The sequence below is a fragment of the Rhinolophus sinicus genome, chromosome 14 (assembly GCF_057876585.1).
Source record: "Rhinolophus sinicus isolate RSI-liver-muscle chromosome 14, RSI-T2T, whole genome shotgun sequence".
Classification (NCBI taxonomy): Eukaryota; Metazoa; Chordata; class Mammalia; order Chiroptera; family Rhinolophidae; genus Rhinolophus; species Rhinolophus sinicus.
The window spans coordinates 178,423,471-178,439,638 of record NC_142514.1 but is presented as its reverse complement, the minus strand read 5'-3'; the positions used below and the strand labels follow the sequence as shown (position 1 = coordinate 178,439,638).

At 40.5% G+C, this 16,168-nt stretch overlaps 1 protein-coding gene across 1 annotated transcript; it reads left to right on the top strand.

Moving 5' to 3' along the window:
* The first annotated feature begins 654 nt into the window (after positions 1-654).
* LOC109459493 (olfactory receptor 5AN6-like) lies at positions 655-1,599 on the top strand. Its single transcript, XM_019753995.3, has one exon. The coding sequence runs from the start codon at positions 655-657 to the stop codon at positions 1,597-1,599; it is 945 nt and encodes a 314-aa protein (XP_019609554.3).
* Positions 1,600-16,168: the final 14,569 nt, after the last annotated feature.

Sequence of the window (16,168 nt, the reverse complement as noted above, 5' to 3'; positions counted from 1 at the left end):
TAAAAGTTTTTCACAAACCAAAGGAGTGCTTCAAAACTACATTAGAAAGATATCTCCTACTGACACCACTTCATGCAATACTTTCTATGTGCGAGGCAGGTACTGTACATAATGGAACTAAACTAATTTAACCTCAAATAAACCTTATGAAATCAGTTCTGTTATTATTATCCCTATTTTACAGATGCAGTAACTTAGGCAGAAAGATAACAGACAACCTGTTTAGAGTCAAAAAGCTCACAGATAGCATAGCCATAATACAGAAATGCATGGGACATCTAAGGCCATGCTCTTAGTCACTAAGCTTACACACAGGCGTTATAACCCCATTAATAAAGTTCTCATATTCCAAAAACCTCTTTAAGAAGGGCTTTCCAAATGTTATATTTTCTTTTGTCTTTGTAAAAGCCCAATGGGTTAATAATGAAAATTATAATTATTCTTTTTCATATGTGGGAAAATTGATGCACGGAATCATTATAGCTATTTAGGGGCAAAGTTAACAAGGGTTATTTCTTCTAAAATGGCTCAATATTTTTCTTGATTCTGTGTGCAGTGTGGGTAGATGTGATTTATTTCAATAGAAATTGAGATAACAACTGACTTGGACATTCATTTTCTTCTTTCCCTACAGATCCTGGGGCCACGAACACAATGAGTGGGGGAAGGAACAGTACAATGATTATGAAGTTCATTCTCTTGGGATTCTCTGAATTCCCAACGCTCACCATTCTCCTCTTTTCAGTATTCCTAGGGATCTACCTGGTGACAGTGTCCTGGAATGTGGGCCTCATCACCCTCATCAGGTTGGACTCCCATCTGCATACACCTATGTACTTTTTCCTCAGTAACCTGTCCTTACTGGACATCTGCTATGTTTCTACTACAGCACCCAGGATGCTCTCAGACTTCTTCAAGAAGCAGAAATCTATCTCCTTTATGGGCTGTACCATGCAATACTTCTTCTTCTCTAGCCTGGGTCTGACTGAGTGCTGTCTCCTGACAGCCATGGCTTATGATAGATATGCTGCCATTTGTAATCCTCTGTTCTACACAGCCATCATGTCCCCTACCCTCTGTGTGCAGATGGTGGCAGGATCTTATATGACTGGAATATTTGGCTCGTTTATCCAACTGTGCATCTTATTTCAGCTCCATTTCTGTGGGCCAAATGTCATCAACCATTTCTTCTGTGACCTGCCCCAACTGCTGATCCTGTCCTGCTCTGACACCTTTTTTTTTCAAGTCATAATGTCTGTGCTCACAGTGATCTTTGGGCTCACGTCTTTCCTGATTATCATGATATCCTATGGTTATATAGTCGCCACCATTCTGAAGATCACTTCAGCTGAAGGCCGGTCCAAGGCCTTCAACACCTGTGCTTCTCACCTGACTGCAGTGATTCTCTTCTTCAGCTCAGGTATCTTTGTTTATATGTATCCTAATTCTGATGATTCCCTGAGCCAAAACAAGATGGCGTCAGTCTTATATACTGTTATAATCCCCATGTTAAATCCATTGATCTACAGCCTGAGGAACAAGGAAATCAAAGATGCCCTAGACAGATGGAAGAAGAGAATCTTCTCCTGGTGTTACTAATGATGGAATTTATTTCAGATGTACAGTATAGGAAAAATGTCAACTAAAATATTGACCCACAACTCTTCTAATTGTGGGCTGAATTACAGTTACCATACTCTTGTTATGCAAACCCACAGCTGGCACAAAGACAGGAAAATGCATGAGAAGTATCTGGAAGCTCAATACTCATGTATCCATTCTTCATCAGTCATGACCTAATACATCAATAGGCCAAGCAACCCATAAGTATTTTTGTAGCTAATAGTGGTGGTGTTTCCTTCAACTTCAATATTCCATCCCTACCTAACATGCACTATCTCAAGGACCAGAGATGCCAGCACTGGTCAAAGCTGCCAGGAAACCAGCAAACATCCTCATAGCATCTCAGTGAAGGCAGGGAAGGGGTTAATATTAGTACTGAGAGATCTTTTTAAAAAATTACTAAATAAGTAGGTTACTTCTCCCACTTAACCTTTTTTTTTTTTACCTCTGGAAATTGTAAATTAATTTCTTCATTGTGAGTTTATTCAAAGCAAAATTAAGCATACCAGATCAAAGTTATGTCAACTTCACACAAAAGGAAATTTGTTGTAGTGGGAATTCTTACATATCTGTCATGTTTAAGGTTTGGTTGACTAGTTGGCTCTTTAGGGATCCCTAGACAATTTTTCATCTGCTGTTGCTATAGATCATCTTTTTGTTCTTCTGTCTTCACCATGAAATCAGAAAAGAGAATCAGAAACTGACACTCTGCTGATGAGGTGATCTAGTGCCTGATTTTGGCACCTCTGACAATGTCTTCATGTTACTTTTTTTTGTTTTGTTTTTTAAAGTAGAACAATTCTCCATTAGAAAGTTGTTTTTCCAATAATTAACAAATGGGAAGTGGATGATGAAATTAGCTATAAGAAGCTTAACTTCTGGTGCATTAGAAAGTCTAGATTTGGCTGTTTTCACTGTAACCTTAGTTGGAATTGCTACAAGGCAGGAAAATTGCTACAAGGCAGGAAAATTGCTACAATAGGGAAATACTGGAGAGTTGAGACTGGGACAGAAAGAGCAGTCCACTTGTTTATCTTCAGATAGGTTCCTGAGTTCCATAATCTTAGACCAGAAATTAGGGATTTATTCAAGAGATTCTTCCTGGCAAAAGCATTCTGTACATTGCTTCCTTTGTATTCAGAAGGGAAAATTCAAAATCCCTACATGTGTTCATGTTGTAAGAATTTAAAGCAAACCTTTTGGGAAACTGTAGGCACTACAGCTTGGAATGTGCTATTTCTAAAACTCCATATTCCTGGGGTAGAATCTAACTTCATGAAGCTTGAAGGTGAAAGAGAAAGTTCTTTTAGACAATGACTGAGTTGCAGTTATTGGATAGGCTTTTGTCATGGAAAGTTGGACACGAGGCTGTAGACCTAGATTTCCTCTAATGTCCTTTTCAGCACTAACATCTGTTAGTGAGTCCATTCATACCGTCTTCAGCTTTAGCCTAATGACGAAGGGCATCAGGTGAAGACTGGACTGGAGTTGAAGAAAAGAAATAACTTTGTAAGTATCATACATTTTGCTTTGTTAGATGCTTAATATTTTTATGACCACAGACAATTAAGATCTCTGAAAAGAAGTACTGTTTGGAGACAATGTCATAGCCAGCAGAAATGCTTCATTATGTAAAATTCAGAATCTCTTCAACTATGAAAAACATAATACTCAGAAAAGAGTGATGGCCCTTAAATCAGATGGGCCTACTTTCACAGAAGACCAGCATCCATTTTATTCTGATCTTTAAATCATCTAAATGATATGGAGGTTGAGGAGACATACCTTTGTGCAGGAGTTTATCATAAATGACAAAGAATCAGAGGTTAATTAGTCATGAGAGAGGCTTAGTAATGAGATCCCTGGACAGTACTGTGTTTCTCTTTTTGTAACTACATGTGATTAACAGTTTTGTGTTGGTGATCTTTTTAAAGAAACAAGTGTACTCTGTGGGATTTTATATTAGGGAGAAAACGGTCTACCTCTATTAATTCTATTATACAATATTTTCTGGGGCTCTAGGCTGCTGAAGGAACTTAGCACTATGACTGAGAATAGAAGGGCTCTGTGATAAGGAATAGTCAATTCTGCGTTCTAAGAAGTTGTATTTTCATTGCTGTGTTAGCAGATGAGGATGGGGTTTGACAGCTTCTAGGACTCTGGGCTAAAAGCTCTTATTTCATCCCTGATTGCTGATCAGTTGTTCTGTTCATCACAATACATCTCAATTACTTTATATTCTAAATTTGGAAAATAACGTTATATGTACCATTTCGTATAAGGGTTCTAATTTTTTTTTTTTTTTTTTTTGTGTGTGTGTGTGTGTGTGTGTGTGTGAACGAATGGAGATGTCTGAAAGTGAAAAAGAAAATGGAGTTGGCAAAGGTTCCTACATTTCCTAAGCCAAGACACATCCAGGGGAGTGGATTAATGGATTACTACTCCTATGAAAGAGCAAATTTCAGAAGGTTAACATAGTGAAAGAGCCAGCCACAAAGAACCCTGTATTGTATGATTCCATTTTAATGAGATCTTCAAAACAGGCAGAGCTATAGAGACAGAAAGTAGATTAGTGGTTGCCTAGGGAGGAGGGGGTGGAGAGTGATGGCTAATGGTATGGAGTTTCTTTTGATGAAACTGTTCTAAAATTAGATTGTGGGAATGATTGCAAAACTCTGTGAACATACTAAAAGCCACTGGATTGCACACCTTAAAAGGGTAAATTTTATAATATTATGAAGTACAACTCAATAATACTGTTTAAAAAACAAAAAGGAAAGAGGCTGGAAAGTGCACAGGACCAAAGGTGACATTCTTGGGAGGGCACCATCTCTATTGTGGGTATTCCTTAGAGGTTTGATAATGAAAGAGAAAAAGGAAGTGAGCCATGGAAATTAAAGGTCCTAAGAAAATAAAAAATCAAACAAAACGCCAACCCATCTCTGTTCCTGAGTAAGTCAGCATATACAAAAGGAAGTGCCCTTCCCTACACCAACAGAAGAGGATACCCTTAGACTAAGAAACCGTGTAAGCGTGAGTCCTTGTATGACTCCTGCATAACCCTGCACAGACCTCAGGCTCTCGTGGAACCTTGATTGACAATTACTTCCAGGATTCTGGCAATTCTCCCACCTTTTGTGTGGTGCCATGGTCCAGATAGATCATTCACCAACAAGACATTTATTGGACAAGTAGGTGTTCTCAGGACAGAACTGAGCCAAATGCAGAATTAAAGAGGAGGAGAAAGCAGCAGCCCCTTTGGTTAGAAGTAGAAATGAAGAGATTTACCATAGGTTTCCTTGAAGTAGCCATTTCTCTTTATGCATTTAAAAGATGACTTGATTTGTAGAGATGAGAGTTACTTTTGTATTGTCAGGAATATATTACATGGCTATAAAGACGACCAAATTAACCAGTTAAAATGAAGTGGCAAGTAAAATGGAACATGTCTTATATATGAATGATATATTTTTTATGACAAGGCATCAAAATGTGAAATCCTGGAAGACTTTTATTAACCAGTAAAGGGAGATCCAGAGCAAGACTATAGTAACTGAGATATTAACACAGAGAAGGTGGGGGAGGAAATGGGTCTGACTAGTGACGATACTGACTTTAGCGTGTGTAACTCTTTATACAGTGTATATCCACAAACATCTGGTCTTTGCGACGGCTGGGCTATAAACCGCCATCCTATAGATGAGGAAGCAGAACCTCAGCTCACGCCTGCTGAGATGGCCTAGCAAACGAGCAGCAGGTGAGGGACAAGGCAGGTGTGTGTACCAGTGTCTCCCAAGAGGACAGAATGTTACCTTTCCCACAGTGGTCCACATAAGATCCTCGCTTTTCCCAAATAATTGCCACTTTAGCGGGGATTATCACTTCACATATTTTGGCATGCATGCGTGAGAGAGGCTGAATAATCCACCTCTGCTTTGTGCCCAGGAAGTACGAATATTCTCCTTAATACTTTTCTTCATCCTGAGGGTTCACCATCTTTTGGTCAGTCCCTTTTATCTTTGGATAAAGATAAGAAAATTCTGACTATGAGAAAATCCCCCCTTGAACTAAGCAACAAGCTCTTTCCAACTAAGTTCAACCAATTACTTCTGATCTGCAAAAGGGACATTATAGTATTCTCCCTCCCGACCTCATATGATGCCAAAAGAGGAGAAAATTTTGCTTGAAGAGGTAGGTGGGGTTAAATGACCCCAACATCCTCCCTCCCCCTGTTCAGGAGGAAGGCAGGAAGCAGGGAACACAGCTGCACTGTTCTCAGACTTCTGACCTACAGAACTGTGAGATAATACATGTCTGTTGGTTTAAGCTGCCAAATTTGTGTTACTTCATTTTAAGCAATAGGAAACTAATATCCTCACTGCACATTTCAGTTTGCTTCTCTGTAAAACTACCCGCTTCTGAACTTCACAGTTGATACCCTGATGAAGCTATTTTTAAAAGTTCTTTTGCAGAAGAGTCGTCTCATTCAATTCAGGAAACAGTCACTGAACATATATTTGATGCCAGGCACTGGGATACAAAGATGAACAAGTTAAAACCCTAAAAGACCTCAAGGGGAAATAATACAAGTTGAAACATAACTATTATCTGAGTCACTGAGTGATAAAGCTACAAGAGAATACAAGCTCTGAGAGTTCAGAAGAGGGAGAAATCATATCCAATTGAGGGTGTCAAGAAAGGTTGTCTTGAGGTGTCTGTGAAGAATAAGAGAAGGAATCAACAACAAGAGGCTTGGGAAAGATTTTATGCAGCAGTGAATGTCTTTGTGGGTTGGAGGTCACATTTAAATAGCTGATCCCACCAGAAACCTAAATCTGGGATTGCACCAGAAAAAGAAGAAAATGGTCAGGGGTGATGGTGGTAGAAACCCCTTAGAGCCAGGGTGATGGTCTCATGAACTTGGGAGAGTCTGAGGAGCAAGACGTCACCAAAAATAGATTCGCAGAGAGTTGCACAGTAGAAAAACAGGAAGTTTTAGTGAAGGGAAAATTTAGAGTTTGAGAATTAAGCAGTTTCCCATTAGGGTGAGGTCTGGGAGGGACCGCCGAATCAGGTGACTGGGGTGGCATAGGGTTTGAAGTCAGTGGAGGTACAGAGGTCTAGACAGTGTGCAGCTAAGGAATTTGGAGGGTCATTAACCTTGAAACCATCTAATTTTTCTGGTTGCCCTTAAACACAGAGGGATAAGTAAATTTTGACTTGAGAAGCATAGAGAAGAATGAAATCATCACAAGAGGAGAAGTCCATCCAGAAACATTTTCTGCATTATTGAGCTTGAAATTTGGTCTGGAGGAGAGGCAATAAATGAGTGAACAAAAGGTCATTCCTTGCCGTTCCTAGCATTGTGCGGTTTCTTTTAAGCTGATTGCCCAAACCCATTGGTGATCAATTTGAGAAGAGTGATGTCTTGAGGCCTTAATAAAAGATATAGGCAGTGCACAGAGGGAACCTGTTGGTTTCCCTCACCCCGTCCCCCCATTTTTCTATCTGCTATAGCTGACAGAGAGAATTTCAAGACTAATTTAGATTTCAAGACTAATTAATGATTCAGTACAATAAACAGATAACCCATAGCTGTCTTCTCTTTTTTCCTCTCTTGCCTCCCCACACCATCCACATCCACATACAATGATGGGTCCCCTATTCATCTGGCTTTTTCTGGCCCCTCATAGACAAGCCCTTTCCCACCATCTGGGATCCAGCTGGGTAGCCCTCTCCAGTGAATATTCATCAACCTAATTTCCTGCCTCCCATCACAGCTGCCTCTTCTTGGAAGTGAGCTGTGCTGAAAAAAATACTGCTTGTGAGATCTAGCAAGTTCAGAGTGGTTGTACATTTCCTAAGTCATAGCAGCTCTGGATCATTTTCAGGTCTGTTTTAAGGGACGACTCAGTCTTGCAGTGTACACCAGTTAATTGGGTGCATGATTCTCAGTGGCTTTATGCTTGTCAGTGTTCCTCGTCTCAGAAACACTGTAGGAAAGGCTTTGGCTAGGATCTCTCACAGCAATGAGGCTTCCCAGAAGAGGCTCTAGCCTTCCCATCCCTCCAAACAGGATTGAAGGATCACAGTGTCTTTAAACATTAGACAATAGACATTGTGTGTGGAGAGCCACATCTGGCTGACACATGTGGTTGGGCAAATATTTTCTAGGTGCTAGTTTACAGATCTAAGATGAAAATGAATTTCAGAGAACACCTTCTCCATTTACCTTGGATCCAGAAAAATAGATAACTTTTTTTTTAAATTTAAACAACTGTTAGTGAAGTTACATAGATTTCAGGTGTACAATTCTGTAATACATTGTCTATATGTCACATTGTGTTTTCACCATCCAGAGTCAGTTCTCTTTCCACACCATATATTAGACACTGTTTACCCTCTTCTAGAGCCCCCTTCCCCTCTCCCTCTTTCCCTCTGGTAGCCCCTAAACTATTGTCTATGTCTATGAGTTCCTCCTCTTCTTCCACCTCCCCCACACACACTCCGGTTCAAGCCATTGTTTCTCAATCTAGTTGTGTAGGACACAGCTCCCTGGCCCATTCTGGTATTATGAGCCTTGCGCTCCCCCCCGGCTGAGGCAGTCAGTTGGTCAGCTGCTTACAGCAGCTCATGGCAGCTCTCGCTGGTTGCCAGCAGCTCATGCTGGCTGCTGGCCACTCTGTTGTTCACAATCTTAGCTGTAGAGGGCGCAGCTCACTGGCCCACGTGGGAATCGAACCGGTGACCTCAGCATTAGGAGCTCCAACCACCTGAGCCACCGGCCAGTCCCGTCTATGAGTTTTTTTGTTCCTCCATTTGTTTGTCTTGTTCTTTTGTTGTTTTCAGTTTTATATACCACATATCAGTGAAATCATATGGTTCTCTTTCTGTCTGACTTATTTCGCTTAGCATTATAATCTCAAGGGATAAATAACTTTTATATCATTTTCTTTTTTTAAAAAAAATTATTATTTTTATTTTTCAATTACAGTTGACATTCAATATTTTTTTCCTGGATTTCACATTATATTTTATTAATTTTTTTATTTTTCAATTACATTTGACATACACTATTATGTTAGTTTCAGGTGTACCACATAGTGCTTAGGCATTTATGTAACTTACAAGGTGATCACGCTGATATCATACATATTTATTACAATATTATTGACTATATTCCCAAAACTATATATCCCCATGATTATTTTTTTTAAAGATTTTTATTAAAAATATAGCTAACATACAATATTTATTAGTTTCAGAGGTACACCATAGTTATTCAACATTTATATACCTAAAGAAGTAATCACCATAAATCCAGCAACCATCTGACACTGTACTATGCTATCACAATATTATTGACTATATTCTCCATGCTGTACATTACAACCTATGATTTATTATTAATTTTTTATGCCTGGAAATTTGGACCTCTTATTCCCCTTCCCGCTTACCCTCATTTTTAAATTTATCAATTACAGTTGACATTCAATATTAATTGATATTAATTTCAGGTATACAGCATAGTGGTTAGACATCTATATAATTTAAGAAATGATCCCCCTGACTAGTCTAGTACTCACCTGGCACTATACATAGTTATCACAATTTTATTGACCATATTCCCTGTGTTTCACTTTACATCCCCATGACTATTTTGTAACTACAAATTTGTACTTCTTAATCCCTTCACCTTTTTCACCCTGCCCCCTAACCCTTTCTCATCTATCACTCCAACAAATCTAGTACCTATCTGACACCATACACAGTTATTACAATATTATTGACTCTATTCCTTATCTGTGTGTTGGGTGGGCAGGGTTCCAGCTGAGTCAGCAGGGCAGAGCAGCAGAGCTCACCAGGCCAATCAGATTGAGATTTGGCCAGTGGGGGGCGGGCTCAACACAGGCAAGATGGTGCCTGCCTGCTGGCTGCACAGGAGGTAAACCCCCTCACCAGGAAAATGCTAACTGTCCTCCAATCCTCCCCCTGAAGCCACACACCTCTGTCTGCTCCCTGTATGTTTCTGCTGCCCCCCAAGTCACCGTCCCTCCGTTGGAACCCAAGGAGAGTGCCTGCGAGCAAGTGAGTCTGTGCGCGGGTCATTTAAGAGGACCTCTGGGTTTCCTGCAGCCTTCTGTCCCACCCAGTTCGTCAGAATCATCAGTTTTTCACAGCCAGATGTTATGGGGGCTTCTCTTCTTGGCATCAGTACTCTAGGCTGAGAAGCCTGGTATGGGGGGCTGGGGTCTCTCCTCTAGGAGGAACCAATGCAGCCGAAGTATCCTCCCCTGATTCTCAATCACCACATGCAGGTGTGAGGCTCATTCCACATCTCTTCCCCTCCTACCAGTCTGGATGTGGCTTCTTTAAAATTTTAATTGTAGGACTTCTGTTTGGCTAGATTTTAGATGGTTTTCCAGGTTGATTGTTCTATAATTTAGTTGTAATTTTAACGTGTCCATGGAAGGATGCAGGAACAGTGTTTCTATACTCCGCCATCTTGGATCTCTTTTTATGTTATTTTCAATGAGCTAAAAACAACTATTTGCAAAGGCAGACAAGACCAGCTGTAGGCATGAGTATGAAGTCCTCTAACTTTGTCCTCTGTGCCACCCCCTCACACTTTAAGCCCTCCCCATCCCCATCTGGGTTCCTTATCTTTCCCATTACTGCTTGCCTCTATGCTCTCATACAGCCTTCCTTTGTTCCCGGTAACTGGAGCCACAGGCTTAAGTGCTGGTTCTGCCAATGACTGGTTGTGATCTGGTGAGCAGCCATGAATGAGAACCTCTGTGCCAGAGTACCCCTCTCTGTGGCTTTTCCTTCAGTCTCCAAACCTGTTCCAGTTTCTCCAATCTTGAGAATTCTTTCACTTGACATTGCCAGATGCTTTTCCTTTTCCTTTCCCTTCTCTTCTTTCACTGCTAAACTGGCATCTCACTCTCTTCAGCACTTGGATATCTCCCCATGGTCCCCACTCCAGATATCCCATCCGGGATTAACGGGCTATTGAAACTCCTGGGAAGATCACACCTTCCTTCCTTCTTGCCATCTGATGGCCTTTTTATTCATGTTTTATTTTTTCTCTTTGATTTCCATGCCGTATTCACCAAGCATTACTAGGTGGCGAAGGCTTTGAGGAGCAGGATAAGGAACTTGAATGCAATTGGGCTATTTATGAAGAACAAGAAACTAACAATATTCTTGAGCAAGGGATGACGTGGTTGGACCTGCTCTTTAGGGAGGTAATCTGCACATTAAGAAAGAAGGGTTGAGTTGAAGAAAGTCTGCAGGCAAAAAGACCAGTTAGAAGATTTTGGAAGATCAGGAACAATCAGGTTAAAACTGCCTGAAGATAAAGGAGCTGGGATGGAGATGTCAGGAGGCCTTGTTGATTCCACTGATGATGTTTATAGTCTGTAAATATTAAAGACAAAGAGAGTCCTTTCTGAAAATTTGCCTTGGGGAGAAGGGAGGGAGGGAGGGAAGGAGAGAGGAAGGAATTTAAAAAAAAACACCACACCACAGTCTTTCAGCATCCTATGCTTACATCCTTCACTCTACAATAAGGAGTATGAAATGAGAGGTTTGTTTTGTTTTTATTATTATTCTTTTAATCTAGTAAAGATTAATTGCATACGAATGACTGCATTGAATATGATGATCCTTTCCCCAATATCATGCCTTAGCAAGACCCAAGAATGTAGGCATAAGGCCAAGAGCTGGGAATTTGGGGAAAGGGGTATAATATTTTGGCTTCACAGTAGGAGACTATGGCCCTTGTAGAAGAGAAGTGGGTGGGGTTTGGGAGTAAAGAAGGGAAACGGCAGATTTTTCTCATTTGGATGCAAGTTGAAGAGCTGCCAATACAAACAGGGTGTGGCCGCCATCTTTCACAAATCCTTGAAAGAAGCCACAGTGTCCTGTGGGTTTGCACAATGCCCACTTCCTTCTGTTCTTTGCATGTCCCTCCCCAAGACACACAAATAGACTTCAAGTCTTTTCAAGTTGGATATTTGATAAATCATAAACAAAACACGTACACGAGGGAAATCTGGCCCTAGTCAAACAGCAAAGAATTATTTTCTTTTAAACTTCCTGCACATAGGTCTTTTGACAAATGAGGTCTATGAAGGGATTTCCCTCCTTGCCATCTGTTTTTTATGTCTTTTTGGATGGCAGTGGGGTGTGGAGGACTGAGTGTAGATTTTGGCTTCTGGAAGTCCTGCGTACAAATTCTAGCTTTGCTGCAATCTTTCTATGTGACATTTAGCAAGCACTTCTTCACAATTCCATTTTCTCATCTGAAAACGTGTTCAAGAATGCTTTCCTTTGGAAGCTACTGTGAGGATATTATAAAATAAAGTATGCAAAGGCCAAATCCACACAACCAAAACTCTAATACCTGTCTGTCTTCTATTCTCTTTGTCTTTACGTCACAAAATTATACAATCTTAGAGTTTTAAAGAACTCATAAATTAAGCTAATTCAGACTCTCTATTTTTGATGATCTATTTCTTTTATTTTTCCAGTTTTATTAAGATATAAATGACATATAACATTGTATTAGTTTAAGGTTCACAACATAATAATTTGATGTATGTATATGTTGTGAAATGTTTACCACAATAGGTTTAGTTAACATTCATCAGCTTCCATAGTTACAGATTTTTTCTTGTGATGAGAACTTTTAAGATCTACTGTCTTAGCAACTTTTAAATATACGAGCATAGTATTATTAACTATAGTTGCTATGCTGTACATTAGATCCCCAGAACTTACTTATCTTATAACTGGAATTTTGTACTTTTTGACCACCTTCACCCATTTCCCTCCACCCCCTGCCTCTGGCAACCATCAGTCTGTTCTCTGTTTCTATGAGGTTTTTGTTTGTTTGTTTATTTGTTTTTTCTTCCACATACAAGTGAGATTATCGTTGTCAAGTGGACTATCTTCTCATTACTTATTTCCAGTGATGGAGAATTTACTCTTTTCCAGGACATCTATTCTAGCTTTGAACTGTTCTATCATTTTCCTACAACCTGTCTCCCTCCCTCTTTCCTTCCCTCCCTCCCTTTCTTCTCTCCCTCGCTCTCCATCTCTCCCTCTTTTACCTGTTTAGTCATAGTTCCAACTCTTGGAGTCATCTGAAAGATATTACACTGAAGAGAAGTCATCTGAACTGCAAATACCCCCATACCTCGAATGTATCATTCATTTGGGAACTACCACCTTAGAACTTCATTCCTCTTTATCTTGGTGTGTAGCTTTGACTTCGTTCAAATGTAAATGGACCTATCCAGGTTGAGGAAGAGAAGAAAACTCTTTACTGTGATTTTCAGCATTCAGGTTTCACATAACTAGTCTTGTTCAGTCAGTTGCGGTGAGGAAAGGGTCATCTCTATTGCAATTACACCGATAATATGGCCTTCTGGAGTGCCCAGACCCATTGCCAGATTATTTTATAGCATCCAGGAAAGAGAACAGGCTCTGGAATAGAAGAATCAAGGGTTTAAATCTTGGCTTAGTCACTTAATAAGTCCTTAAGTTGTCATAACCTCAGTAAGCTTCTGGTCTGAAATATGTGTCTTTTGGAATTGTTGTAAACTGAACTCATTCAGCAAATATTGTTTAATGTCTACTATGTGCCAGACTCTGTGCAAGGCACTGAGGTTATAATGCCCTCCCCGACTTTACAGTCAAGAATGCAGACAGAACAAGTCAGCAAACAAAAGTAAACACAAAGTGTGGTAAGTGTTAATGAAATAAGCCAACATGTTGCTATAAATATTGGGAATAACATAAGGGACATCTGGTCCATGTATTCATTATTTATCATGTATAAGTACATGCACCTGGGTTTAGGCAGCAGGTGTAGTGGAGAGCAGACCTTGGATTAGGGACAGAGACCTGGGTTCAAATCCTTACAGTGCTAGTGATTTGTTAAGTAATAAAAATTATTTATTTTTTCTGTTCAAAACTTGGTGTAAGGGGCTGGCCTGGTGGCTCAGGCGGTTAGAGCTCCATGGTCCTAACTCCGAAGGCTGCTGCCGGTTCGATTCCCACATGGGCCAGTGGGCTCTGAAACACAAGGTTGCCAGTTCAATTCCTTGAGTCCCGCAAGGGATGGTGGGCTCCGCCCCCTGCAACTAAGATTGAACAGGGCACCTTGAGCTGAGCTGCTGCTCAGCTCCCGGATGGCTCAGTTGGTTGGAGTGCGTCCTCTCAACCACAAGGTTGCCAGTTCGACTCCCTCCAAGGGATGGTGGGCAGCGCCCCCTGCAACTAGCAACGGCAACTGGACCTGGAGCTGAGCTGCGCCCTCCACAACTAAGACTGAAAGGACAACAACTTGAAGCTGAACGGCACCTTCCACAACTAAGATTGAAAGGACAACAATTTGACTTGGAAAAAATCCTGGAAGTACACACTGTTCCCCAATAAAGTCCTGTTCCCCTTCCCCAATAAAATCTTTTAAAAAAGAAAAAACTTGGTGTAAGTTATTTCATTTAATCCTCACAATCTATGAGGTAGTGCTATTATTACCTCTGTTTTACATTTGAGGGAAATCGGAAGAGATTTAAGAGTGATGTGTCTGTTTGACTGAGGCCACACAGCTCTTGAGTAGTGATGGAAGGATTAGAGACTAGCTCTGTCTGACAGCAAAGCCTTGCTTTGGATGAACACAAATAAGATCATGGATGTGAAAATGCCGTATAAACTCAAGACTGCTGTAAAATTAAGTGGTGGTGGTCCTCAGATCATGCAATGCATGCGTGCACACACACACACACACACACACACACACACACACACACACAACTCTACTTCTATATCTTTATCTCCAGATAATTCTGGAGGTTATTGATGTGGTCCCACGGGACCAAGACAAGGCAGTGTCCATATTCTATGGAGCTGCAATTCCCATGCTGAATCCCATCATATATAGTTTGTAAAACAAGGAGATCAAAGAGGTGTTGAAAAAATGCAAGGAGAGAAAGAAGCAGATGTCCTCTTTCTATCTTATAGTTCCTTGAGTTAAAAACAAAAAAACCCTTAAGTTTTGCTATATGTAAATAGGCATAATAATAATATGACTCACAGAATCTAAATGATAAATTAAGAAGCTATTTCAAATAAGATCCCCAACATACATGTCTACTGTACAATTAGGTTCAACAAAGGTTTGTTTTCTTCCCTTTGCTTTTCTTGTCATGGACCAACAGGGTTTCGATTTTGGTTCTCTGCAATAGAAAATAAATATGCCTTTCCGTGACACTCCTTAGCTTTATGACCTTGGGTGCTGGGTTCAGTATACCATACCTTAGAATCAACTGAGGCGCGGCCCCAGGACCATGAGCACTCCATATAGACCTCTTTATAATATAACACTGCTCATACCGATTCATGAACCACTCGGGACACATTTTCTGTTCCCGTTGCTTTGGATTCCTGCCTATCCAAAGGTTGATACTGACCAGCAAGGCTGACTCTTGATTAAAAACCTGAGAGACCTAACTGTGTGGGTTCAGCAATGGTTACTCAGAACCAGGAGAGCAATAAGGTACCTGTAAACCATGTCTGAGAAGAGCCAAGGATCACATCTGTGGGGTCATGAAGTCTCCTGGGGCCAGAAATAGGATTCGAAACCAGCAGATACGAAGCTGTGATGTTGCAGTGAGCAAAAAGCAAGGATAACGGCAAGTGAGAAGACCTAGAGAATAGAGCATCATGAGGTTAATTTTCATGGCTGAACCTCCTAGTGCTTGGGTGGGACCAGCTGGTTTAAGGAACAAGGTCAAGGAAGAGAGGCTTCCCCAAAAGCTCTGATTCCATATCTGCTCCCTAGACTGGTTCTCACTCCTGGCCTTGCATGGATAGTTGACTCACTCTCTCCTCACCTCCATCCCCAGTGTACTTTCACTTCATGTGCTAGAGTTGGGTTCTGTCTTCTGTCTTGCTGAAATCTGACCTGAGCCTGTCCCATGATTCTGACATCCTTGCTTTCATTTTCATGCATTATCTCAGAAGGGGCCATGATCGGAAGTCCTACTTCTTTAATGGTTTTGTATGTAAATCATGGTGATTCATGACAGTCATCCCTAAGTCACATGAACTTTGGCTATGATTATTCTTCTGCTTAAATCCTCTTTTCAGTTCATGATGTTATTTGATTTGTTCTCTGACCACTTGGATAAAAGTTACTTCAGGGTGTTCCCATAGCATCCTCTGTTTCATCTATCAGCAACTATGAGACTTCATTATTTCTTCTTTCTAGTTATCTGTCTTCTCCCCAAGTTGTTAACATCCTTGCCTAACTGTTCTCTATTATTTCCTCAAAGCATAGGACATGACTGGGGCAAACAGTGTACTTAATAAGTATTTCTTTAATAAATGAATAAATAAATCCAAATTCACTTGACAGATAATTTAGAGATTTCATGCCAAGGAAGGGAATTAACATTTATGGATGCTTAGTGTATGCCAGGCATTGTGCCCAGCAATTTTTAAAAATTGTATTTTAATTCTATAAGATATA